At 45.5% G+C, this 26,032-nt stretch overlaps 1 protein-coding gene across 2 annotated transcripts; it reads right to left on the bottom strand.

Annotated features, from left to right (window-relative positions):
* Positions 1-452: 452 nt before the first annotated feature.
* WDR91 (WD repeat domain 91) lies at positions 453-25,216 on the bottom strand. Of its 2 annotated transcripts, XM_050933678.1 has the most exons (15): positions 24,993-25,216; positions 20,514-20,693; positions 19,396-19,602; positions 17,349-17,432; positions 15,649-15,782; positions 12,955-13,132; positions 12,534-12,692; positions 10,362-10,561; positions 9,841-9,991; positions 7,652-7,746; positions 6,590-6,758; positions 5,503-5,611; positions 3,841-3,953; positions 1,663-1,860; positions 453-1,009 (listed from the first exon to the last, which is right to left on the bottom strand). In XM_050933678.1, the coding sequence occupies exons 1-15, from the start codon at positions 25,113-25,115 to the stop codon at positions 845-847; spliced, it is 2,265 nt and encodes a 754-aa protein (XP_050789635.1). In that variant the 5' UTR covers positions 25,116-25,216; the 3' UTR covers positions 453-844. The 2 variants fall into 2 exon arrangements, with proteins under 2 accessions (XP_050789635.1, XP_050789636.1); XM_050933679.1 differs by lacking the exon at positions 9,841-9,991 and having other exon boundaries at positions 6,590-6,702.
* Between the last annotated feature and the right edge of the window lie 816 nt (positions 25,217-26,032).

The following is a 26,032-nucleotide window of genomic DNA, read 5'->3' as shown; positions in this document are numbered from 1 at the left end:
CATCCACAGCACCAGTTATCTCATCACAGAAAGCGATTAGGTTAGTCAGGCATGACTTGCCCTTGGTGAATCCATGTTGACTATTCCTGATCACTTTCTCCTCCTTTAAGTGCTTCAGAATTGATTCCTTGAGGACCTTCTCCATAAATAAACCTAGTCAATGGGAGCCATCAAGATTCTAAGCCACCATCAATGGCCCACACTTTGCATAATTACAATAGGACCTCAGAGTTACACTTCATATTTCTAGCTTCAGATACAATAATGATACATACATACAAATAGGAGGAATATATTCAATAGGTTATAACCTTTGTTTTGATACAAGAGACCTTTCGCATAAAGCATATTCCAGTTATGTCATATTCATACTCATAAGCATATTTCCATAAAACATATGGAGTGCAACATCACAGTATGACTCTATTGCAGCAATAAATACACAAGTTAAATGCAAGGGAACAGTTTATTTTAAGAAAAAAAGATTACATACAGAATACTGTGAGTTTCACGCAGATATTTTCAGCTGGAGCCATTGTGTTAAAATGCAGTTCAGCATTCAGCTTACATGTGCATGTAACCTCCACCTGCCCTACCCCAACCACTTAGAGCCAAGTGGTGCTTGAGGCTCTGCAGCTGCCAGAACAGGTCATCTTAAGAGTGTCAGTTCTTCAGTGCAGCCGTTGTTCCTGTAGCTGCAGGTTCCTATCTGCAGTGGTTTGCTGTTTGTAAAAAAGTTTTGGTCCAGGTAATTCACATTCTTCTCTTCCATGTAGTTTGTTCCCCTATGGTTAACACTGGATTTCATAACACATCTGGTTCTTTCCTATCAGTGCTGCTCAGTTTAAGGTTTCTGAGCAAGTAAGGTTGTTAGTTTGATCTTCCCATCCATTGAGGCAGTGAGGCAAGTCCCACAATCCATGGCGGTGCACCAGTCCACGGTGACCACTGGGGCTCTGTGTCCTCCCAGGGAGAGGCAGCTCTCCAGGATCTTCTCGTCGCTGTTCAGCTGCAACAGGGGTTGGGAAGACAGATCATAAGAACTTATTAGAGCAGGTTTTTGCAGCAGAAGCAGCTTGCTCAAATGGGAATCTAAAGCCTGACATAACCTAGGAGCCCCAATAGGCCCATGTCCTTCAGTTGTGTTAGGGACAAGTTTAGGCTTTAGGTAGCAGATATCTGGAGGGAAAAGGTCATTTTTCTTCCTTACTGCACTTTAAAGAGGCACCCAGTAAAAGAAAATTCATACTTGATCCAGCAAAGCACGCACAGAGCACATCAGGTAGAGCAAAGGAGCAAAATTAGCCAGCAAAATGCAACTTTGGTTGTGACTTTGGCACTAAGCTACTCTGGGCCTGTAGAAGTCTGTATCCCATCCAGCACAGATTGGATTCTTCCTAGGCATTTACAGAATGGAAAAAACTGCTTCAGATAGGGCTTTTGTACCAAAACGATCTACCTGCTGTGCACCACTGTTAGTGTGTATGCACCACAACATCAGACTTACCAGTGAGCCCAGCCTGAGCCACAAGTTGGTGGTGGCCCTTTACTAGCTCAAAGCACTAACGGATTCTTGCAAAAAGCTGCATTTCAGCCTCTGGATAAGGAAGCTTGTTTGAATCTGTTCCAACACCCCCCCCCCATTGTTTTTCATACCCTTACCTTGTAGATGATGCCCCCAGTGGAGGAACAGGTCAGCATGTAGTTTCCCTCTGAGTCAAAAGCAAAGAGCCTTCCTCGCGGGACCTGGACTTGCTTATATCCACTGTACCCTGAGAGCACGAAGGGGCCCGTGGCATCCATGGGAAGGACGTACTCAGACACTTTTGAGCCACTTTTGTGAATATTCCACTGAATAAACTAGGACAGCAAAAGGGGATAAAGTCTCCAGTGAAATAGATTCATGCTAGAGGTATCACAGAGTTCAGTACTATTCATAGAGTTTAAATCATAATGTTTCTTTCTGGTCTTAATCTGATCTGCATAACACAGCCCATAGAATCTGACCCAGTCAATCCCTTTATCAAGCCCCTAATTTCTGGCCGAGCTGGAGCAGATCTTGTAAAACGACACCCAAGTGATGGGGAATCCAGCCCATCCCTAGGGTAAGTTGTCTCAATAGGTAATTGCCATCACTGGAACCTGCCTCTTCCCCGGGCCATGCTGCCACAATGGAGATCCATGCAGATGCTCCAAGTGGAGCCCTCCATTATACAACAGAGGTAGCTGCTGGCAGGGTGCTCTCTGCAGAGGCCCCTGGCTCTGGAACTCGCCCTGCATTGGTCAGGCACCCCGCCAATGCGTTGCCCTTCAGGGCATGTTACAAGGCTTATCTTGATGAAGGCTCTTGGGCAGGGGAACCCTGCTTCAGGCCTGAGTTTGAGGCATGGTCCATTTCCTCTTAGTTTTAGCTTAAACCACCCATTGCTGTTCTATGGTCCAGGCTGTTGCTGGCCTCCATTTATGGTTATTAGTGGCTTTAAATAATGGTTGGATGCACTCAGTTTATGATGGCACCTTAGGCCTGGACAGCCAATATCTTTAGTCTCATAAATCCAAATACAGCAAATAAGCCACTTCCCAGCTTCAGGTCTCCCCTGGGTTAGTCACCCTAAGAGCCACCTGACTTGCTTGGATATTTAACATATACAGTGAAAGGAAGATGGGGTTTGGCTGGTTCTCTTAGCAGCACAGCAACAGGCATCAGTGCTTGTCCATCATTGACAGTCTCAATTAAAGGAGTATTCCAAGGGGGGGCTGGAGGGGGGATAGGCGCTCTCCATGCTGGGGAAGACATTCAGGTTTAGTGTAGGAAGGTACTGAAATCAGATTTTAAGATCCTTGGGGCAAGGACTGTGTTATACCTCTTTACAGTGCCTGGCACATGGCATGCATTCAATACACAGTGGGGTGAACAACTCTTCACCCACCTCTTCTCTCCAATTGATCAACTACTCCCTCCTCAAACCACTCATCACTACCTCCTTATTATAATACTTGCATCACAGTCAGGAGCGGCGCTAGGGTTTTGAGCGCCCCGCGTGCTGGTCCCGTGGCTCCGGTGGAGCTGCCGCAGTGGTGTCTGCGGGAGGTCCACCGGAGCCACGCGAGCAGCCGACCGTCCGCAGGCACGACTGCAGCAGCTCCACGGCAGGTGATTGCCGCCTCCTCCGGACACCGTGGGCTACCGGCTGCCACGGCGGCGCCCTGACCCAGGGGACACCCTGGACTGCCGGCTGCCGCCCTGACCCAGGGTCAGGGCGCGTCCGCGGCAGCCGGCAGCCCGGGGTTTTCCTGGGCCAGGGGACCCCCTGGGCTGCCGCGGCAGCGCCCTGACCCAGGGGGCCCCTGGGCTGCCGGCTGCCGCAGCAGCGCCCTGACCCAGGGGACACTCTGGGCTGCCGGCTGCCGCCGGCAGCTCAGACTCCCTCTCTGTCCCAGCAGCAGCGGCTGCTCAACCATTTAAAAAAGAATTGGGGGGCGCTTTTTGGCACCCTCAAATCTCGGCGCCCTAGGCAACCGCCTAGTTCGCCTAAATGGTTGCACCGGCCCTGATCACAGTGCTTGCACCCACCAGAAACTGCTCCCAGTGTGCATCAGAGGTAAGCAATCCCCCCTTGAACCTCCGTCTCCCTTGTGGATTGGCCTGCCTGCCAAGATAGAGAAATGGCCCCAGGGATGGAATTGTCAATACACAATAAAGGGCCCATCCACTCTAGCTGTGCAGGAAGCAGTACGCAGTACAAAGACAACACAGCTGATGAGCAGGGAGAGCATGTCACTACCACACCAGTCTAGGATCTTGCTACCTTCTCCTCGCTGAGGTCGCACAGAGCCTACCTTCCCATCTTCTCCTATGCTGTAAACTGTGTTTTCATCATAGCTGAATTCGACAGAGTAGACCTCCCCATCATGCGCCGTCCAGCTCAGAGCACACTCATGCTGCTGCATATCTGAGGGGAGAGCAGTCACTGAACAGTCACTATGCACAGAGGTGGGAAAACAGAGAAGGGGCTCTTAAAACGGAAGGCAGGGTGTCTTGTGCCTTCCCTCTGCCCACCATGCAGTCCCCCATTCTCCAGCCATGCCAATTTCCCTTCCACCCACCCCACCTCCAGGATCCCTCACATGTATTGTTGTTCTACTATCCACAAAGGCCCAGTATCCAAGCACACTTCCTCTGGCTTTACAGGGCTGTACACCCATTGCTCAGAGCATCACCAATGGCTTCTCTCAGCAATCCCATCCAGCAGTGCAACATGCCAGGACAGACCACCCCCCCAGAGTGTTATTTAGGAAAACAGGATAGCATTTTTCCCGGCAATCTTCTTAAGCAGGAAGACACTAGGTTCTAGCACAGAATGTAGTGGTCTTAAATGCCTCCCTTCAGCTAGAGGAAGATTCTTCCCTGGAGCGTGGAGGGGAAGTGGAACACACAGAAAGCTAGACCTACACCTCTATCCCGATATAACATGAATTCAGATATAACGCGGTAAAGCAGCGCTCCCGGGGAGGGGGTGGGGTTGCGTACTCCAGCGGATCAAATCTAGTTCAATATAAGGCAGTAAGATTTTTTGGCTCCCGAGGACAGCGTTATATGGAGGTAGAGGTGTACCTCTTGTGGAGGGGTGAGGCGCAATGAGGAAAGCTGTGGAGAAGGCTGCAGCCTACTGTAACAGCCCACCTGGCTGTCTACACAAATCTGTCACTAGATCAAGGACACTTGAGAGAATCAGATGCAATTTTGCCTTCCTTTTTAATCTCCAAACTCATTTGGACAGGGAAGGAAGATTGTGCGTGCCGACGGCCTGACGCAGAGCCACACTGAGCCAGAGAACAAGTGAGCTCACTCAGAGAGGCCACAGTGTGTTCAGAAGACGATGGCACTCTGTCCTTTTAAGCAGTCATTTCTGTCATTCTAGGATCCCCATTTCTGCCTAGCATTAGCACGGTCTCTCATCACATCAGTCTGAAGGCTTTGCAAGGCAAGTGCAAGTGCAATGTTGACAGAGGACAGAACACTGAGCAGGGTGGGAGACTTCCATTCACAGGTATAGGCTAAAGCATACAGAGAGAATGAGCTGGGAACAGCTGACGGAAAGGGGAGAGAACAGCTCGGCTGGCAGTCCTCATCTTTGGACCAGATGGTCATGCCCTACTCCAGAGCCTGGACTCACACCAATGTGATTTTGGTGCTGTGTTAGGGGTAACTGCACTGCTTGAAGTGCCACTCTCCAGCTGAGAGATCAATCTGAGCTTCCTCTAGTTTTTAGGGGCAGGAGAAGGATTCTATGGCATTTCAAGGAGCATCCAACTTCCCCCACTAAAAACTGGTTCCAATAAATCATGCTTGCCCTGAGCAACAGCTCCCAGACAAGGGGCTGTCACATCTGCCTTTAGTCACGGCATTACCCAGGTCTACCTCATTGCGCTGAGGAGTACTCTGGGGACAGTTCAGCTAGGAAAGGCTGGAGAAAGTTGTCATCTGAGACCCCTGCTTACCAAAGAGACGAATTATTCCATCTGCTGCTCCAGTGACCAACAGGTTGCCGTTGTGGTTAAAGGCTGTGCAGTTTGTGGCAATGGGCTCTGGTTCAAGAGAAAACTGGAGCTAAAAGGTAAAGTCACCATTAGTGGATTTCATTCTGTGCTTATGTCCTTACAAACCTCTTCCATGGGGCAGATACTACTCAGGTATCAAGTCTGTTTAGCGAGACTTCAGAGTGACAGCCCTCCCTCCACAATCTGGAATCCCACCGCCTCATTTTCACCCTACCTTTGCATCCCATGACCGCCTCTAACTGCACCCCAGGATGGTAGCTGCATTTCGTCAGGACATGTTAGTTGACAGAACCAACTGTTCAGCTTGGCTGAGTCAGAGTTTTCTTGGTCATGGCTCCAAGACTGTGGAACCAACTTCTGCCAGTTATTAGACAGAGTCTGAGCATAGCCTGCTCAGACTGGTCACAGGGGCAGGATGACAGGGCCCATGACTCCCCTTTGAGTCTTACTCTTCCATATAAAAAGTTAGGAAGCAGATAAGCCAAGAGAGCTATATCCCCTCTGGGAAGCTTCCCTTACATAAGTACGTCAATAAAAGCACCCAGATGCTACAGCACTTTAGAAATAAAAAGGAATGATACATTGTATGTCGATCCCTTTATGTTTAGCCTGATGACCAACACGACCGGCAAAGGCTGTGGCGCTGAGCATTCACAAGACTGTGGTTTGCTGAGCTACCTCAGCATCAGTGCTAAGTGAAGAACATGAACCTTGAACATGACCCTCACACGCTAACCAGGCAGCACAGGGGGTGGCAGGAGCAACCTGACTCTGATTGGGACAATGGAGGCTGAAGAAAGCAACATTCAACCATATAAGCCCTCGCAAGGGCTGGGGAAAAGAAGAAAACAAGGGGCTAGGGTAGTCTGAAGGAACCCTCAAAAAATAAGCCTGGTTACCCACCCAGTTGTGGTTTTCTTTGGGAAGTGGAGGAGAGTGAGATTGCTAATTAAAGAGGGGGCTAGGAGAAAAAATGCTTCCTTGTTCTTAGTGAGCAGATTCAAGGAGTGAAGACATGAGACAATACCTGCTGCTTCATGGTTTTAGTGTCCCACAAAAGCAGCTTCCCTGGAACTTGGTTCATGCCTCTCCCTCCAGTATCAGCGGCTGCGAGGTCCAGCTGGGTGATCAGACTTGGTGCTGCAGCAGAACAAACAAAGGAGGCACCACTTGGGCTGCACGCAAGTGAGAGGATCCTGAAATACATAGCACTCACTGTCAGCTTGGTCCCTCTGGATAAGAAACCCAGAGAGGGAGCCTGGAGTGAGCACCATTCCTAGCTCTCCCCATCACCCAGGTAGAAATCCCACCCCAAAAGGCTACTTTGGCAAGACCTTCAGAGCGGCAGCAGCAGCCGGCCATGCAGGGTTAGGACCTTTGTGTCTCATGACAACCTGACATGGCAACCACACCATGCCCCCAACCCAAGACAATTCTTGCTGCTAGCAAAAATGATCTGTGCTGAGGGGCTTTAGTGCTGCTAGCTAGAATGCACACACATTAACATGCCTTCTGCACCATCTGCTCACCCACTGGAGAAGGGGGTTATTTCTGTGTTGGGACAGAACTTGATGTGTATAAAGAACATAATTTAGAGTGCTGTGCATTAGTCATGGCAGAATGGGGTGGCCACCAGGGATAGTACTAGTTAAAGGCAATTCACACTGGACTAATTCAAAGTAGCACAAAAGATGTCGGACTTCTCAATTTAGGGATATTAAAGCCCACTAACACTCTGGATTACAGTAAGTGTCCTGCTTGTGTGCTGCTAGACTAGACCACAAGCAGAGTTGATTTGTCACTTCAATGCTGTGTCCATCTTCCTGGCAGACATCTATGTGATGGCTCTGAGACTTAATAAGCATCCTGAAAAAACTCTACAGAGGACTAGAAGTAGGTTGCTATCAAGAAGTAGTGTGCAATGAATCAACAATTCCTGTTACACAAGGCCGTTGTTTCACACAGGACCAGACAGAGACTGTCTTCGGAAATGGGGGCTGGGTAACAGAGTCATACGAATGTAGGAGAAACTTTGAAAGCCCATCTACTCTTCCACACACAGAGGAATGCAAGAGCTTTTCAGGGTTACCTGGGCATGTCTTCATCGATGTTAATTTCACAGAGATTCTTCTTTGCTTCGGTGTCATAGAGACGAACGGTCCCAACCCCACTGCCCAGCAACAGCTTGAAACCAAGAGGGAGAGAGACAGAAAGTAAGGAACAGAAGATGATGACTCTGTCCCTCAGCCACCACACCACATGGGAATCCAGCAGAAAGTATCCTATCCCCTTGTGGTTGTCCACAGGGGACTGGCTATATTCCAAAGGAGAATACTGTTAGAAAGCCCCTAAAGTATGGTGTCAGTGAGAGGGGTAAGTTTGTGGCCACTTTGGAAACAGGACTAGGTTAGGACCCTGGGGAGGAACAAGTCATCTTCCAGAAACAGGATATACACTGCAGGGTGGAGTGTGGGGAGGAAGAAGAAATTATGTCAGATTAAGATTAGAAATCTGGCATAAAGGAAAAACGGTCATGGAGCCAACAGAACGAGTATTCATCCTTCTTGGGGGAGATAGGGATGTCTCCTTTTGTTCAGGGGAAAGAGAAGTATCAATTGAAGTGAGCCAAGTATATACAGATCAGCAATATTAATGCATCTGTCCCTGCTTTTATTAAGAAAAAACAACAATCTTCTCATGCCACTGAATCCCACTGGATGTCAACCCATTACTTTTAAAAATCCTCAGACCACAGTATCAGTTGGGGAATAAGCAGGAGACACTTCTAAGCGAGAAAGATTGCATTTGCATGAAAAGTCTCAGTAAGAACACAGGAAGTTAAACACCCAAACAGCAGAACTAGCTTTAATTGGACAGCATTTCAGACCTAGTAGCGAGACATTAGCCACTCTTTAATATGAACAAACTTTCCTCTGTCACAGGATCATTTCCCAACCACTTTGCCAAACTGGGATGATGTAAAATCCCATTACTGTGTCCCACAGAATCACAGACAATAAAAGTTACTCAGGTAAATGGACTGCACAGAAATTAAGCCTTGTCCTATTATCCAGTAGGATAAGGAGTAGTGCTCTTCACTTCCACAGGGCCTTTCTTCTGAAAGTCTCAAACCACTTAATGAAAATTAAATAAGCTTTAGCGTCCCTGTGAGAAAGCTGTTATCCACCCAACTCTGGAAAGGGGATAACTGAATTGGCCAAGGCCACACAGCAAGTCAGGAACAGGAGCCAGCACCCCAACTTCCAGTCCTTTGGTCCACCTACTAAATTAGGCAGCATTGAATTTCTGCTCAGTTGTTCCAGATATACTCCCACTCTCCCCTCTGTTTCAGCTCCTAGAGGTTTCTGATCTTCATCCCCTAAATTTACAACTCCCATCCACTGTCATAGATTCCAAGACCAGAAGGGAATTTGTGATCATCTCCTCTGACCTCCTATATAAAACTCAGGCCAGGGAACTGCCCCAAAATAATTCCTAGAGCAGATCTTTTAGGAGAACATCCAGTCTTGATATAAAAACTGTCAGTGATGGAGAATTCACCTTGGTAAATTCTTCCAATGGTTACTCTCAGCATTAAAAATGTACACCACATTTCCAGTCTGAATTGGTTCATATTATATCTTTCACTGCTACACTGAAGAGCCCATTATTAAATATTCCCCCTCCCCATGATTACAGTCCACAAGTACCTACAAGTTACCCTTTAAACCTTCTCTTTGAGTCTATTTAGCTTAATGAAGAGCACAATGTATCACTATAAGGCATGTTTTCTAAAGATTCTAATAATTCTCGTGGCTCTTCTCTGAGCCCGCTCCAATTTATCAACATCCTTCTTGAATTGTCAGCACCAGAACGGGACACAATATTCCAGCTGTGGTTACACCAGTGCCAGATACAGAGGTAAAAACAACCTCTTTACTCCTACTTGAGATTCCCCTGTTTATGTACTGCAGCATTGCATTAACCCTTTTGGTTACAGTGTTACACTCAGAGCTCACGTTCAGCTGAATATACCAAAAGCCTCAAATCTTTTTCAGAGTCACTGCTTCCAAGGATGGAGTCCTCAATCCTGTAAGTATGGCCTACATTCTTTGTTCCTCCATGTATATGTTGACATGTGACATTATCCGGATTTTATTTTAAGTTCAGTTAGCATGGATACCATATAATATACAGCAGAACATGTCCATGGATGCGTAACCCCTATTTGTTAGGGATCAGTAGCAACTCTAGTACACAAGCAGATGTGCTACTCACCAGCCTGTCCCGTTTGGTTGCCCATTCTAAAGAGAGCAGAGGAGATTTGGAAATAGACGAAGCTTTGGTCTGCATCATGGGATTAAAAGACCACACCTTGATGACCCCGTCTACGTCCAAGCTGGCCACCCTCCGCCCAGAGCAATCCACCCTATGCACAGAAGAAAACATCAACGAGCATTGTCCTTCCTACGCTCATGGTTAGAAATGCCTCTCTCTAAACATAGTTCAACAGTCTTCCTTTGCTAGAGCGATATGCACCAATTTAACTGAAGGTGCTGAGATACCAGGTGCAGTACAAGAATGAACAGAATTTCAAAGCATAATGCCCTTTAATGACACCCTCCTGTTTTCCCATGGATTTCATTTGCCTGTGCATCACTGGCATTCCCCCAGGAACAAAGGCACTGACACTATACCAGCCTCCTCGAAATGCTACCTTTAAAGTAGCTCCTATACCCCCATCCCAAGGAGCTGATGATCCAATCACACCTCCCCTGCATGAAAAGCGCCTCCACTACCTGCAGTGCATGATGGAGGAGTGGTGCTCTCCATATTCTTCCTGGCTCAGAACAATGAACGGCTGCTCCTGTCTGACACCTCCAGCCTCTGTGCTGAATGCGGAAGCTTTGGTGAAGGTTTCTGATTGCTCAGTATGCAGCTCAGGTGAGGTTTCTGCCTCCGCAGCACCAGTCTCAGTCTTTTTCTCCACACTCTGCCCCTAAAGCAAGGAAAGAACCCTATATAAAAGTACAGCCAGGCAGCAGTACTGGGTCAAGCGACTCCCATCCATCCTGACAAACTAGAGAACCAGGGAGCTGCACTACTAGAGGCACAGTTGCTGGTCAGTAGCCAAAATCCTTTTGCAAGAACTAGAAGATTCTTTTGGACAGAACAGCATCATTAGAGTCACAGCATGCGACTCTGGTGCTTTTCTACAACTGCCTTTGAGAAAAGAGCATATCACATGGCATGTGTCAGGGAGCTTTTACAAAAAGGGCTTGGAGTTCTAGTTTTAAACTGATATTTTTCTAGTGAAAGCCTGTCAAAGTTGCAGATTAACCAGACAAGTTTGTGAAGGTTTCAAACACCCATGCAGATACGTTACCTCATGTTCCTCTTCACGCCCAGTTCTGCCCAGCTCAATTTTTATTAGTTAACCAGATCATGGTTATATTTGGATTTATTATTGTATGCAGGTTCTAATCAAGATTGCAGCCCCCCAATGGAAACACATGGGCACAATACAAACACTTAAAGCCAAAGAGCCTATAATCTAAGCTGACAAGACAGAGAGAGGGTAGGAGAAAGAATATTACGCCCATTTTACAGACAGGGAACGGAAGCATGGCAATTCAATAATCCACCTATATTCATGCAAGAAGTCTGTGGCAGTCAGGAACTGAACAAAAGGTATCCAGAGTCCCACAAGGCCTGCCCCCTCCTCACATGACAAGAGATGGAAAGCAGCAGAGCTGGAGATACCTGGAGACAGCATCTTGTTACAACATTATCTGGAGAGGTCAAGATATTCAAAAGTGTAATTGGGGATTTTTTTTGCATTTATACTATTGGCCTGCTTTGGCCAACAGGAGAAAATCAAATCCCATCTGCAGTCCTGTGGTTGCAAAGAGCTTGTGAAACAGAAGCCTCAGAATGTCACCCTCATTCATGTTAGCTAGCTTGGAAGGGAACACCACTGAATGCCTGTGAAAACACGCAGCATCAGCTTTCTTTTGTATCCAAGGGCAGCAAGAACACACTATACCTAAAGCAACCAGCTTCCTGAGAGCGAAACAAAGCCAGGGAAAATAGGAAGGCCAGAGAAAACTTGAGAAGCCAGCGGAGGTGCACCCAGTACTGCCAGGTTCGCACTGCGATCTGGATGATCTGGCAGTGCCATCTTGCTCAATGAAGTGCCACCTGGAAGGGCTGATAAGCACCGTTGTCCCTACCATGTCTTCATAAGGGCCCTCAAGTCAGGCTCTCGGAGATAAGCAAATACAAAGCTGTTGTCATGCCCCTTTTACAGTGGGGTTTGCACCAATAACACAAGGCTGTTTTATGTGGCACTACTGACCTACAGGTTTTCTAAAGCCTAAAATGTAGCTTTTCCACTGAGTGGCTCCTGTTCTGCAACCTGTACAAAAGACGATGCTAACTCTTACAGGTAAGGCCTCAAGCCTCTGCATTTCTTCCCAGGAAAACCTGTCAAACTGTTCTCCACAGCCCAGGCTGTTACAGTGAAGAAAGCGTTGTCACTGGAATCAGAGCTGCTAGCTTCTCTGGGACAGCACCCCTTTTTAAAGATCGGGATTTAAATTCTGGCTGACAGCTGGCCACCAGCTTGTACTGAAGTCTTGTCACTCGGTATCACTGCTGAGAAAGTGAGATCAGAACTAAACATCATGCATTTGAAGATGCAGAGCGGACAGGGGAAGAGGGAGGGGACAGGAGAGAGAACTCTTCTAACTCCTGCTTTACACCCAGATCCCTCCTCTATTCTGCTAGGAATCTGCAGAAATATTCTAAGAATGGGAAAAGAGTAACTGATTAGCTAGAATAACTGACCTTTCATACAGCTGAGCAGCATTAGAACATCAGGCTAGAGATTTTACAAAAAACGTGCATCTGTCTTACTAAGTTCTACTGCACTGTACAATGCCAAGACTACCTGTGATATCTCCAAATACCTGGGAAGTTACTTTCGATAAAAGCTCCTTTCTTTCCTTCCCATGATCCTGCAGACGCCTCTGACGCTGCGGTACTGAGCTAGGCTCACTTGCTGTCAGCCCAGGGAAGTGACTCTTTACATCCTTGCAGCCTGTTGCCACCTCCTTTCCTTTGGTGCTCTGAAAGGGAAAGAGAAGATCTGTAAAACCTGAGCCCTGTTAATGACTGTGCCAGACCTTTGAATGAAATGCAAAACGTAAGGCAAAATGACCAGCTGCTCTCAGACCAACGCAGCACTGCCATTCAGTCCCGGGATCCACAGGGGAACAAGACAGTAGGAGGGGTTTTCCAGGTTCAAGGATAAGCCAATAGCAGAGGTGGCATAGGTTAGCTCCTTGGCTATTCAAGCATCATCTTACAATGAACCCACTGGAGAATTACCTGATGGTTTGATGGTTCTTTCTTCCCTAACAATATCCCACCAGCCTGCGTTGGGGAGATTCCGGTTGTCAGAGCTGATCTAGAAGGGCCTTTCTTACTCTGAGAGAGCAGAGAGGATAGGAAGCCCCCTCGGGATTGAAGGGAGTGTGCGGTGCTCCTCTGGCTGTGTGTCATATCACTGGTTTAAAATAATAAAAATAAGAGACACCTGAAAGGGGTGTAACCAGAGCACCAACCTGGACAGAGATCTAATAACCAAGAGTGAGGACATTCCTTCTAAGTTTCCAAAACACAGAGATTCATTCCCCAGTGACTGAACCACCCTGTGCTAAAATCAAGTTTTAAAAACAAAAACAAACACTCACGGTGTCAACACTCTCAGCCCATGGGAATTCATTTAGAATTCAGCCAACAAACTAAAGCTGCCTTTCAAAGACCCTGGGAGGCACTGTGCCCATGTCAGGCTTTTATGGAGGTGTTTTCAGGGCTGCGGGAGCCTTTAAGAAGATTCCAATCAGGTACTTAAGAGAGACTCTTGGAAACATTAAGGCTAAAGTTTTCAGAAGTGCCCACTAATCTTGGATTCCCAATGTGAGACATCAGTGGGCCTTCCCAGCAGTGCTGAGCACCCCCAGTTTCAACTGACTTCATCAGCACTTACTGATGTTCAGCAGTTCTGAAACGTAAGCCTCAAATCAGGCACCAAAAAAAATATTGAAGTTTAGGCCTCTGTGTTCCAAAGCATCTCCACTCCCATACACCCACCTGCCACAGACACAGCATTAAAAGAGGAAGTCAAAGATGATAGCTGCTGTACCATTTCCAAGTGTCTGACTACAAGAACCCATACCCATAACAGTGTTTATAGTTAATGACACAATACTTCCATTCCAGCCATTTCAACTCATTCAGTTGCAGGCTGCAATTTCCATGCTTGGTCTGTGTATTTGTTTTAGAGGAAAGAGTGACCAAAATCACTTTAGTCATTTGAGTTGTGCAGACAATAAAAGCCAGGGATGCTGTCACTTTTTCCTCATACAGATACACAAAAGCAACATTGGGAAAATATTTTTCCTTAATTTGCCCCTCTCTTTTCCTTAAATACAGCTGAACTTTAAAACTTTCCATGTGGCTCAGTACTCAACGCATCAATCCCTGGATAAAAGTCTATGGCTTGTGTTATGCAGGACGACAGACTATAGGATTATAATGATCTCCTATTATGGCCTCAAAATCTATTAACTTGATAAGCTCAAAAATGAAGGTCTAAGCAGTTGAAAGCTCCTTTTCTGTGCATGCACACAAAAACTACACAGCTTTGTTTAGATCATTGCCAGCAGCATTAAGGATTCGCTCAACTCTGCAATGCCTCAACTCAAATAAAATAGACAAAGGGAAAGTCCAAGTCCCAGTAATATTAATAAATAGCTCTCGTGGCCAAATTCATGTTTCTAGGACAATCTTGTAAAATGTAAACATGCAAACTGAATTAAAGTTTGAAGATTTGGCCTCACAAAAAAATAAGAGCTTAATTCAATACACATCAGTCAGCTAGACAATCTTGCATCATCACTTGCATAGCCACAATTTCTACTACAGCTTACTGGTTTCAGACTGGGCAACAGGCACACACTTTAAAATAACATTTCTGGAGCCAGTTCATTGGTCTGATGGTTCTGAGTGTCACTCTGCAGTGCGGAAGAGAGCCTTTTGCTCACATGAGCAAGTGCTGCGAGAACTGTAAGGCAGTGAGGTTACCTCCCTTGCAACAGGGAAGTGTCTTAGGAACACAAGAACAGCCATATTGAGTCACACTGAAGGTCCATCTAGCCCAGTATCCAGTCTTCCAACTGTTGCCAATGCCCGGTGACCCAGAGGGAATGAACAAAACAAGTAATCGTCAAGTGATCCATCCTCTGAAGCCCATTCCCAGCTTCTGACAACAGAAGCTAGGGACAACATCCCTGTCCATCTTGGCCATTAGTCATTAATGGACCTATCCTCAATGACCTTATCTAGTTCTTTTTTGAATCCTATTATAGTCTTGGCCTTCACAACATCCTCTGGCAATGAATTCCACAGGTTGACTGTGCATTGTGTGAAGAAATACTTCCTTTTGTTTGTTTTAAACCTGCTGCCTATTAATTTCATTGGGTCACCCTTAGTTCTTGTGTTACGAGAAGAAGAAAAAAACCCCCACTACTTCTCACTCAACAGCAACCTAAGTCACTTAGGAACAGCATTCATATTATAGGCAGGTGCCAAAGGGTGTCCCCCGCTAGCAGGATAGGTAGATGTGAGGCAGAAACTCCACCCCTCAGAGACTACAGTCATGGTCCAAAAAGTATAGTTTCACTGAGGTAAGATGTGGTTTTGGACCGTGATTACAGAAAAGTCATTTTTATAATTTAAGGGCAGAATGGCTGCTGGCATGGGAATATCAGAGCTCTGACAAGGACACAGAATAATGGGCCCCCACCAAAAGGGAAGAACAGGAGAGAATCCATTGCGTCACACAATTCATTTCTGAGAGGTGAAATCCTACCCAAGTGGGATTCTATATGAAATCTCATCATTCCACACGCTAGGTGCGGAAAGGAGGGAAAGGGCTCTCATCACAGCACCAAAGCATAAACAAAAAAGTTTAAGAGGCTGTCACCCCCTGCAGCTACGTGACCCTAGCGAGACACTCACAGCTCAGAGTCTCCCAATCGATCCATGTTGGACACATAAGCAGGCAGTCTGTGGTGAACAACTGACTCCTCCTCCTGCTGCTGCTGCAGCTCCTCTTTCTTCATTCGGTAGGTCTCAGCCTGCAAGGCAAAGAGCTACAACAAGGGAACAGAGCGGAGTTAGTTGAGGTTTCATTGGATTCCCCTCCATGTCAATGACAAGCAACATCAACACCATGTGCCATTTCTCAGCCCAGCAGCGTTAGTCCAATAACTCTAGTAGGTTGTGGAAAAAAGAGGACTTGTTCTGACTGGCTCAATATTGAATAATTATTCAGAGCAGCAGAGAGCAATCAATGGTTTGTGCACATGAAATCACTGCTTGCTGAAACCCCTCACTTTTCTCCACAAACAGCTATTCTAGTGTTGCTTTTCCCTCTGCTAGCAAGCGCTATGAAAGCAAACTAGCTAGAGTGAGCCAGTACTTCATGAGGCTTCTGGTTTTTCAGGTAGAAGAGGGACATAGATAAGAATCATATTTAATGTCTCACCTATTAGTAACATCCTAAGTGACTGAAAATGAAGGGATTTTAGGAGTCTAGTTTTCTTATCATATTGTTCACTTATCATACTTCACTCAGCTTGGACAGTGAAATCAGAGATCTAGATTCACTTCTTGTTCCTCATAGATTTCAAAGGAAAGCTGCCATTCATTCACAAAAAAATGCAAATCCATGCTTAAATAAATAAAATAATTTAAGCTATCCCCTTTCTAATTTGAATATCCCAAGCCAGAAAGGGGGGGAGGGGGGGAGGAATATGGTTTTACTAAGTACAATTTGACAGTTGACACTACTTCAATCTACAAACAAAGCCAAGTAACATGGCAAGGATAAAAGACAGCTTCAGTTTGGCTGACAAAAGAAGTGCAAGATAGTACAAATTTTTAGATAGCAAATTAGCAAAACACCTCTATTACTCCCTGCACATGCACTAGCCATCTTCATAGATTCCTAACAGTAAAGGTTTTCAGCCCTTGTACTGTGCACAGAGACAGGCCTTCCTTTCCCCAGTAATGGCAGATAAACAGCAGTGTCAAAAACGACAATGTTTGGCATCCTTCGGAAACTTAAGACAAGCAAACAATACAGTAGATCAGCTTCCAGTAAAACAGGATATGCATATCAGGAAGTGGAACATCTGATCATAAAGCTTTTGTGAGGCAGAGGGTAAAGTTTGGAGCTTAAACTCCCAGTGTTCCTTTAAAAACTAGTTTTATTTAGCACATTTGGGGAACTAGACTACACTAAAATCTTGCAACACAAGGAAGGTTTAACTTAAGGTGTGATTTTAAAGCAGTTTAGCTGAACTGGTGCAAAAGGCTATGTGGACATTTACTTCAGTTTTGCTTAAATTGACTGGGAACAGGTTTAAAATAACCCAAAATAAGACATTCTTAAGCCAAAATAACAGTACTCACATAAGGGCTTGCAATGGTTTAACAAAACTAATGTTTAAAAAAATGAAAACTGCCACAACTTTCTCAGATAGTCAAAGCCTGAACAAATCTTTTGAAAGCCAGAAACTTGTCAACAAGAAGAAAAGTTAAACTGAAGCAACTGCAGAACAAAAGCAGCAAGAGTCCACTAACCCACCTCAAAATAATACATTTATGTCTCTGATTTTGGCATCCTGTTAAATATACACACACACCCCTCTGACCTTTTGACGCAAAATATCATTTTCTTCTTGTACGAGAGTGCTCCTCTGACATTCGGCATCAAAGTTGAAGATTACTGGGACAGGTAAGGAAAGTTAAAGAGAAACCCAAGACAACAGTATTTGCACATCCCATTTAGCTAAGACATTTCCACATAAGTTAATGCACAGAACTCGTGTGAGTTTTGCCTGATAGGCAAGTGGTAGACAGAGCAAGTGTGCTAGTCCTTAGAGCAAACATGGGTAAAGTCATGGACTGTTAATGGGCTTGTGGCCTATTCAACTACACCTACTTTGTACTTCTGCAAAATGTACTGCTCTGTCTGGGGATCTGCAAGTGTTTTTAAAAAAACTAAAGAATTAATCTCACAAAACCTATGCAAAGTAGTAGTAGTATTATTCCCATTTTTTGATGGGAAATGGAGAGCCACTGAGGTTAAGTGACTTTCACTGGCTCAAACGAGTGTATGGCAGAGCTAGAAAAAGAAGACAGCTCTTCCAACTCTTGCACAAGGCAAACCTTCTCATCACTCTATGAAGGGGGATTGGGACTGCAGCTTGTGAACTGTGTTTACCTTCTCTCCCATGATGCTTAGTTTTTCCAGAAAATATAGCGAGGCTGTGCCTAGACCAAGATCCAATAGGCATTCCTAGTTTCGTTATGGGCAAAGACCAACTCTTTGCACAACTATTCATTTGTTCAGGGTCTTAATTCCATGCACACAGGCCCTAACATCTTGTAGGAGTTTCAGTGGTTTCTTTCCAGAGTGAGGGTGTCTCCTGGAACAGTTTAAAGAGCTGTTTTCCAAAACCAAAGATGGTCTTGATTTAAATGTGGATATTTGCTTGGAATAGTCTTAAAATGATGGCCAAGAGTTGTTTTTAACAGAACCCCTCAGTCCTGCCGCCTCTTCTCCATCCCCTCACAAAACTGTTATGCAAAGAGACACACTGTTAATATAAAAAAGAACAGGAGTACTTGTGGCACCTTCGAGATTAACAAATTTATTTGAGCATAACCTTTCGTGGGCTAAAACCCACTTCATCGGATGCATGTAGTGGAAAATACAGTAGGAAGATATATATATATATATACACACACACACAGAGGACATGAAAAAATGGGTGTTGCCATATTACCTATAACTAGAGTAATCAGTTAAGGTGGACTATTATCAGCAGGAGAAAAAAAAAATTTGTAGTGATAATCAGGATGGCCCATTTCCAACAGTTGACAAGAAGGTGTGAGTAACAGTAGGGGGAAAATTAGCATGGGGAAATAGGAATTTTCCCCCCCTACTGTTACTCACAGGTGCCACAAGTACTCCTCGTTAGTCTCTAAGATGCCACAAGGACTCCTCGTTCTTTTTGCTGATACAGACTAACACGGCTATGACTCTGAAAACTTAATATACAAATTGGAAGGTGACTCACAAGAACAAGCATGTAACATCTCAACTAGCCTTTTTTCCTTCTATGTAAAACTGCCCTCGGTCTGATGACATGACAGTCTTCTTTACACTGGAAAAGGAGTGGATGAAACTCCCCCAAAAACAAAAAGCAACATGAGCAGAGGGTTGTACATGCTCCCAATGAGCCATTATGAATCACCCTGCAACAATGCCAACCTCTGCTAGTGCAGAAAATGAGGGAAAGGGCTCAAGAACAAAACCTGCATCTCACAGTAGTTCTGTGGTCACTACACCCCAGCCATTAACACTGGGCTAAACTCAGCTCTGACTAAGTGGGAGTTACTTATGCGAGGGCCAAGTCTGGCCCTGCAAACAGAACACTAGTCTTCAATATAAAATAGTTTTATTTAATGAACTACAATTATCTCTCCAACATCCATTGATGATCACCAAAGATATGGATTTGTTATTGAGCCTCCACTCTTAGCAACTGTCTTAAGGCAGCATTTAAAGAATTCTATGCCATTAGATTCTTGGCAGTGTTGCTGTAATAAGCAGAACATCACTTTTACCCAGTTGAGGCGGTTCGAGACTTAGCTACATAAGGGCAAGTATTCTTCTGAAACTAAAAGGATATGCATGCACTGAAACAAGACGCTAAGAAAGTTGTGCAGAGATACGATGAATGTGTCTGCCCACTGTCGTGAGAAATATGTGGCAAAGGCAGGGTTTGAATCTGGGGTGGGGAGGAAGGGCAAAACAAACCAATCCTTCCACTCCACTTGGTTCTGGAGTTCTGAGGCCTGCTTGAGAAAGAACTCCTGTGCCTTGTCGTTACGGTTTGTCTGAAACATATGAAGCAAAATGTGACTTAATTTTTATCTCCTATGACAAGAAATCCAAAATATGATTACCCTGAGCTCAGAACAGAGAGCAAAACCCAATACCCAGTCGCACTATCAAACAGAGCAGTGGAAAGGCAACTCAAGTTAACACAAAACAAAATGGAAACTATCATGTCTAAAGAATCCCAAATACATACACTAAAATAAATAATAATAATAATAATAATAATAATAATAATTTCACTGAATCAGATCTCCTTTGTTATAATCACTAAGGTCTTGCCTACACATGATTGGGTTTACACTCGTTTAATTAAATTGATTTGAGTTAAACCAGTAGAGCTTGTGTATTTAGACAAGGTCTAATGGCTTAACCCCCTAGGGCAACGAAGGACATGTCCCGAGTTACTCAATACCTATACCTACAATTGATGGAACCCAAAGAGAATCCCATCCAGTGCTCTTTCACCAGAAGGATTGTGCCATAACATGTGTCCAGAGGAGGGGATTGGAGTGGGAGGGAAGAGGTCTCCAAAAGACTTGGTTGATGGTTCTGACATCCCCTGCCCTCCTATCATCCATTTAGCCTACTGAGAAGCTTCCTCATGCACAAGTGATGTAAAGTTCCTAGTGTTGTCAGATGGAGTCACAGAGGAAGCGTCACTTGTAACCTAAATCATGAAAAAAGCACCCAGACACTATAGTGATGGGTGCCACAGAGATGCTTGTAATAAATAAAACCAACCCTTCTACACATTGACTGTCTCATTACTGACCTCACTCAACCCCTCCAGAACTAGAGCCAAAACACCATGGCCTCTGAGTTATCAGGTCAAATATGGTAATTACTCCTTTTATTTGCATGAACACCATTTAAGCAGAATCTTGAAAACAAATGGACTAATATATACCTGAACAGTGTAGACGAGGTAGTAGCGGAATAAACTGGTTTTCAGCTTGTTCACCGTAGGCCGGTATACATCCTCCAAACGACTGAAAAGGCGCCGGTCGAGATAATTCCAGTAATCCCGAAGGGCAGACAGATCATAACTCTGAATAAACTGCTGCAGTTGTTCCACTATTTTATCCACCTGATGAAGGAAATGGGGAACCAAAAAAGTCCGTTTGTTAGTTTCAGTCATGTGACAGTTCCACTTACACAAGAACAGTTAAACCTCAAGCATCAAGCTGTGTAAGTACAAAAGTACGGTTGGAATCAAAGAATTTTTTGCATTAGCTATTTAAGCCAGTAAATAGATAAATGTTTTCAATTCTATAGTAACATTCTCCCATCTACAGTATCTTTCAATTGCAGAGGAGGTAAAAGAAATACTGCCAAACATATGCTTTTATAAAACCTATGGCCATCAGAAATGTTTCCACACTTTTAAGAATTTCATTAGGGGAATATTTTTGTTTAAAAACATCATCATAGTTTGAAATACAAATACAAAAACCTGAAAATGAAACTAACTGTATTTATCCAAGATAATGAAAATGCAAAAAGTGGAAAAAAAGCATCATATCAAGTAAACTATATTTCTAACCTTCTTTCACTTCTAAATCACCTAGCACAAAGGTTCCCAAGCTGTGGGGCATGCCCACCTGAGGGGGGCGCAGAGGAATGTTCAGGTAGCTTGGAGGGAGCACCACCCAGCCCCAGTTCCACTCCAGCCCCAGCCTGGGCCTCTAGCCCTGACCTTGGCTCTGCTTCCAGCCTCAGATACATTGCATTACTGGTAAGGGGTGGGGTGCAACAGAAAAAGTCTGGGGACCACTGACTTAGCATATTAGCAACATAGGCATAGAAGTTCATTTGTTTACAACACAAGAGCCTTATGTTGATAGTCCCTTTTAAAATTGCTTCTGACACTTGAATGATGTGGAACAATGATGTAGGACCAGGATTTCAGTGTGCTTATTTCTGATGGCCAACATGACATTCAAAAAAAGATTCTATGCTGGTTACAAAAACACAATAACTAAACCTGCTTACACTTTTGTTTACTTTTCACCAGCAGATATTATCACTTAATTTTTTGCACTTTTTTTAAGCAACTGGATAGTGACACTTCAATCACAGTTACTTGCTGGTCCTTTATGCTTGGATTTCACCTACTGCAGGAGGTTTTAATTTTATTCAATAACTTTATTATACATGGCTATATAGTTGGTTGCAGAGAAAATTGGTCATCTATAAAAATATCTAGATTTAGGGCCCAGAACAAGGCTGTGGTGTCACTTATGCCTCGGACAAGAAAGACAGACACTCACTGGCATTCACAGAAACTGAGCATGTTTAGTCCTGTGGATCACAGCGAGACTGTATCCAGTACTGTGTTTTCAGAGATAAGTTCTGTATAATTATACATAAGTATCTATATTGTCTGTCTCAGTGGTTCTCAAACTTTTGTACCGGTGAGCCCTTCTGCATAGCAAGCCTCTGAGTGTGACCCCCCCTTATGAATTAAAGACACTTTTAAATATATTTAACACCATTATAATGCTGGAGGCAAAGCGGGGTTTAGGGTGGAGGCTGAAAGCTCACGACCCCCCCATGTAATAACCTTGTGACCCCCTGAGGGGTCCCGACCCCCAGTTTGAGAACCTCTGGTGTATTTAATTCTTAAAACTTCCAAATTGTCCATATAAAATAATAATAATTTGTTAAAATGTAATGAACAAGAATGGCTTAAGTCAAAGTTGTTGATTCTCCTCCAGATCTTTCTGCCCATCTCGATTACATGGCAGGTTTGCATAATAGGGGGCTGCATTCAATGACCCAGGAGGTCCCTTCCAATCCTATGTCCCCGTCATATTAGTATCGTCTCCTACTCACTATGAAACTATGAGCTAGCTAGCAGTCAGCTCATAAACATGATAGTGATGGGGGGAAGTGGGGTATATATTTATTACCTGCAAGCAAATCAAATTATCTAGATTACAAAACATTTACTGGGAACCCCAGATTCTCTTCCAATTACAATACAAGGATCATAATCATAGATTCATAGATTCTAGGACTGGAAGGGACCTCGAGAGGTCATCAAGTCCAGTCCCCTGCCCTCATGGTAGGACCAAATACTGTCTAGAACATCCCGGAGATACATTTATCTAACCTACTCTTAAATATCTCCAGAAACGGAGATTTCACAACCTCCCTAGGCAATTTATTCCACTGTTTAACCACCCTGACAGTTAGGAATTTTTTCCTAATGTCCAACCTAAACCTCCCTTGCTGCAGTTTACAACAGCATTTCTATAGCACCTGTCACAGAAGAATATTGCGTTGTGCAAAGGGTTAGTGCACTGCAATACAGGCAGACATCTACAGCTTTCTAGGAAACTCAGCTCCTATCTGCCCGACAAGGCTTTGGCCACAGCAATCCATAAATCTGACACCTCCAGTCTAGATTATTGTAATGTACTGTGCCTGGGAATGAATGTCAACAAAGAGGTCACACCATGGACAAAATGTGGCTGCCCACCTCCTCAGTGAGAGGTCCTGACCTTTTAGGACTTTAAAGACCAAGGCTTTGAACTGCAACAGGAGTGAATTGGGACATAAGCAACCATATTTCCACCTGTGATCTGCTAAAACAGTTACCTCTCTCTGGAGCAACAGAGTTTACAAAACCCCAGCTGAACCACACGGTAGCTAGAGATAAAGTGTTCTCAGAAGAGAGGAATAAGCTATAGGAAGAAGCTTCCAAAGGAAGTCAGACTAATCTAGAATCCAGTGAGCTTCAGGATACACTGCAAGACCCTCCTCTTTAAGGAGACTAGAGAGACAGGTGGTGAGCTAACGCTAGTTATTGGACCAACTTCTGTTGGTGAAAGGGCTTGTCTACACTTACAGTGCTGCAGTTGCACCTCTGCAGTGCTTAGTGAAGATGCTATGCTAATACTTCCACCTTTTCATGTTCTCTGTATGTATAAATATCTCCTGTCTGTGTGTTCCACTCTATGCATCCGAAGAAGTGAGCTGTAGCTCACGAAAGCTCATGCTGAAATAAATTTTAGTCTCTAAGGTGCCACAAGTACTCCTGTTCTTTATGCAAATGACAGAGTTTCTCCCATCAGCGTAGGAATTCCACCTCCCCTGTATAGCTAGGGTGATGGGAGAAGCCCAACATATCACTGGCTACACTAGGGTTAGGTTGATATAAATATGTCACTTAGTGTGAATTTTCCACAGCTCTGAGTGGCACAGTTATACCAACATAATTTGCTAGCATAGACCAAGCCAGACAAAAACTCTTGCGCTTACATAGAGCTCTTCTTCAGGTCTGGGAAACATCCTCAGGCCATGTCTACACTAGCAATCTTACAGTGGCACTGCTGTAGCAATGTAGAGGTGCTGTGGTAAGATCTCCCATGTAGCCACTCTATGCCAATGGGACAGAGCTCTCCCATCGACATAATTAAACCACCCCCAAAGAGTAGCAATAGCTATGCTGGTGGGAAAGTGTCTCCTGCTGACATAGCATGTCCATACTGACGCTTTTGTTGGTGTAACTTAAGTCATTCAGAGGAGTATTTTTTTCACACCCCTGAGCGACATAATTTATAGCAATGAAAGTGCTAGTGTAGATGTAGCCTTAGGCCTTGTGGTGCCGCAACTACCCAGCCACATTAAAGCGCTGCACGGTTTTGCTAGTAAAGACATACCCTTAGAGTGTCACTGCTAAATACATAGCCTGAACAGAATTTGGCATAAGTAATTAACACATATTTCAAGGAACAAGTAAAGATGAAGTTAACACCCCTTCAGTCATCCCTCTTTAAGGAAACATTTCCACTAAAATCAGCATAATGATAAAAGAAGTTACTCCCTAAGTAGAGCCTCTACCAGGGAGTGAAGAAGAGTAGAAGACACCATGAAGTCCATTAGGGATCTCATTGTGCTGATGTTTGCATCTCTAGCATCTCAAGAAAGTACTCAAGCACTGCAGTGATGAATGTTAAAAACTCAAACAGATAATGATCTCCTAACACTAAATTCCCCAAGTGCCACAATCCCATAGTAGCAGCAAACTGCCATGGGTCTGGCCTACTCATTACTCATGTAACCCACCTTGTGGTAGGTCACAGGGACGCCCATCCCCTCACTTGCACTCCCTGCTGCCCCTGACACACCCACACCTTGCACCCATCTCTCACACTCATTACAGAAGGTACATGGCTAAGACATTGTTATTTATTTAATCTCACACCAAACCGAGAGAGTAAGGAAGAGGGCACGCTGGGTGTCCCACATTCAGGAGCTAACGTGTCCCCCCCGCGCCCTCAGGGGCCAGCCCCACTCATCAGCCCCCTTTCCATCTGCTCCCCCGGACGCCAGCCCCATTCCCTCCCCAGCGCCCCCAGCCCTCCCCAGGCGGCCTCACCCGGAAGCCCTTCTCCCTGTCCGCCTTGATCTCCGCATCCAGCTGCTTCAAGGTGCCGGTGAAGCCGCGGAACAGCAGATACTCCCGCACCAGCTCGTCCATGCGCTCGGCCGCGGCCGCCATCAGACCCCTGAGCTGCCCAGGCAGCCGGGTCACGGCGCAGAGCAACCTGCCCAGGCTGCAGCGAGTCGGGGGCTCCGAACTACACGGCCTGGCCCCGCCCCTCCCCGGGTACTCGCACCGCCTTCCTTAAGCCCGCCCCTTGCTTCGCCCCGCCCCCTCCAGTTCAAGCTCCGCCCACCTACGTCTTCTCCTGTCACGTGCCGCCTTTTGCATGGGAGGCTGGCGGGACGGGCTGGTGGCTGAGCCAAAAGCTGGCACCCGGTGACACGATGTGTCACCTGATAACTTCCCTGTTCAGTTCTTTCCCACTGAAGCATCTGGCCCCAGCTGCTGTGAGGCGACAGGATACTGGGCTGGAAGGACCATTGGTCTCTGAACCAGTCTGATGTACAGCCCCAAGATAGTTCCATGGAGCCAAAGAGCAAAATCAGTAATTTATGCTTAGACACTTGACATCCCTCATGAGTAAAAGTAGTTTTAGTCACAGCTATTTTTAGTAAAAGTCATGGACAGATCCATGACTTTTACTGTATACCTCTAACTAAAACTTGGGCCAGGGGGCTGTGGGTGCTCCCGGGGGTGGAGGTGGTCCAGAGCCACCCCAGGTGCTGGGGGGAGAGGGTTGGCCCAGGACCCATGCTGGTGCTGGGGGAGGTGTGTGGGTGGTGTCGGGCGGCCCAGGATCCCTTCTGGTAAATTGGTAGGGGAGGGTTGGCGGGGCTGGCAGGCTCCCTACCTGGTTCCCATCATGTCTCTGCAGCTCCTAGGAGGAAGGGCGGCCAGGGGGCCTCTGCACCCTGTTCCCACCAAAAGCACTGGCTCTGCAGCTCCCATTGGCCAGGAACCGCAGTCAATGGGAGCTGCAGGGGTGCCTCCTGTGGGCAAAGGCAGCACACAAAGCCCTCAGCACCTCCGCC

This window comes from Gopherus flavomarginatus, chromosome 1 (assembly GCF_025201925.1).
Source record: "Gopherus flavomarginatus isolate rGopFla2 chromosome 1, rGopFla2.mat.asm, whole genome shotgun sequence".
In the NCBI taxonomy this organism is placed as follows: Eukaryota; Metazoa; Chordata; order Testudines; family Testudinidae; genus Gopherus; species Gopherus flavomarginatus.
The sequence above is the reverse complement of the archived record's forward strand: the minus strand, read 5'-3'. Positions and strand labels throughout refer to the sequence as shown.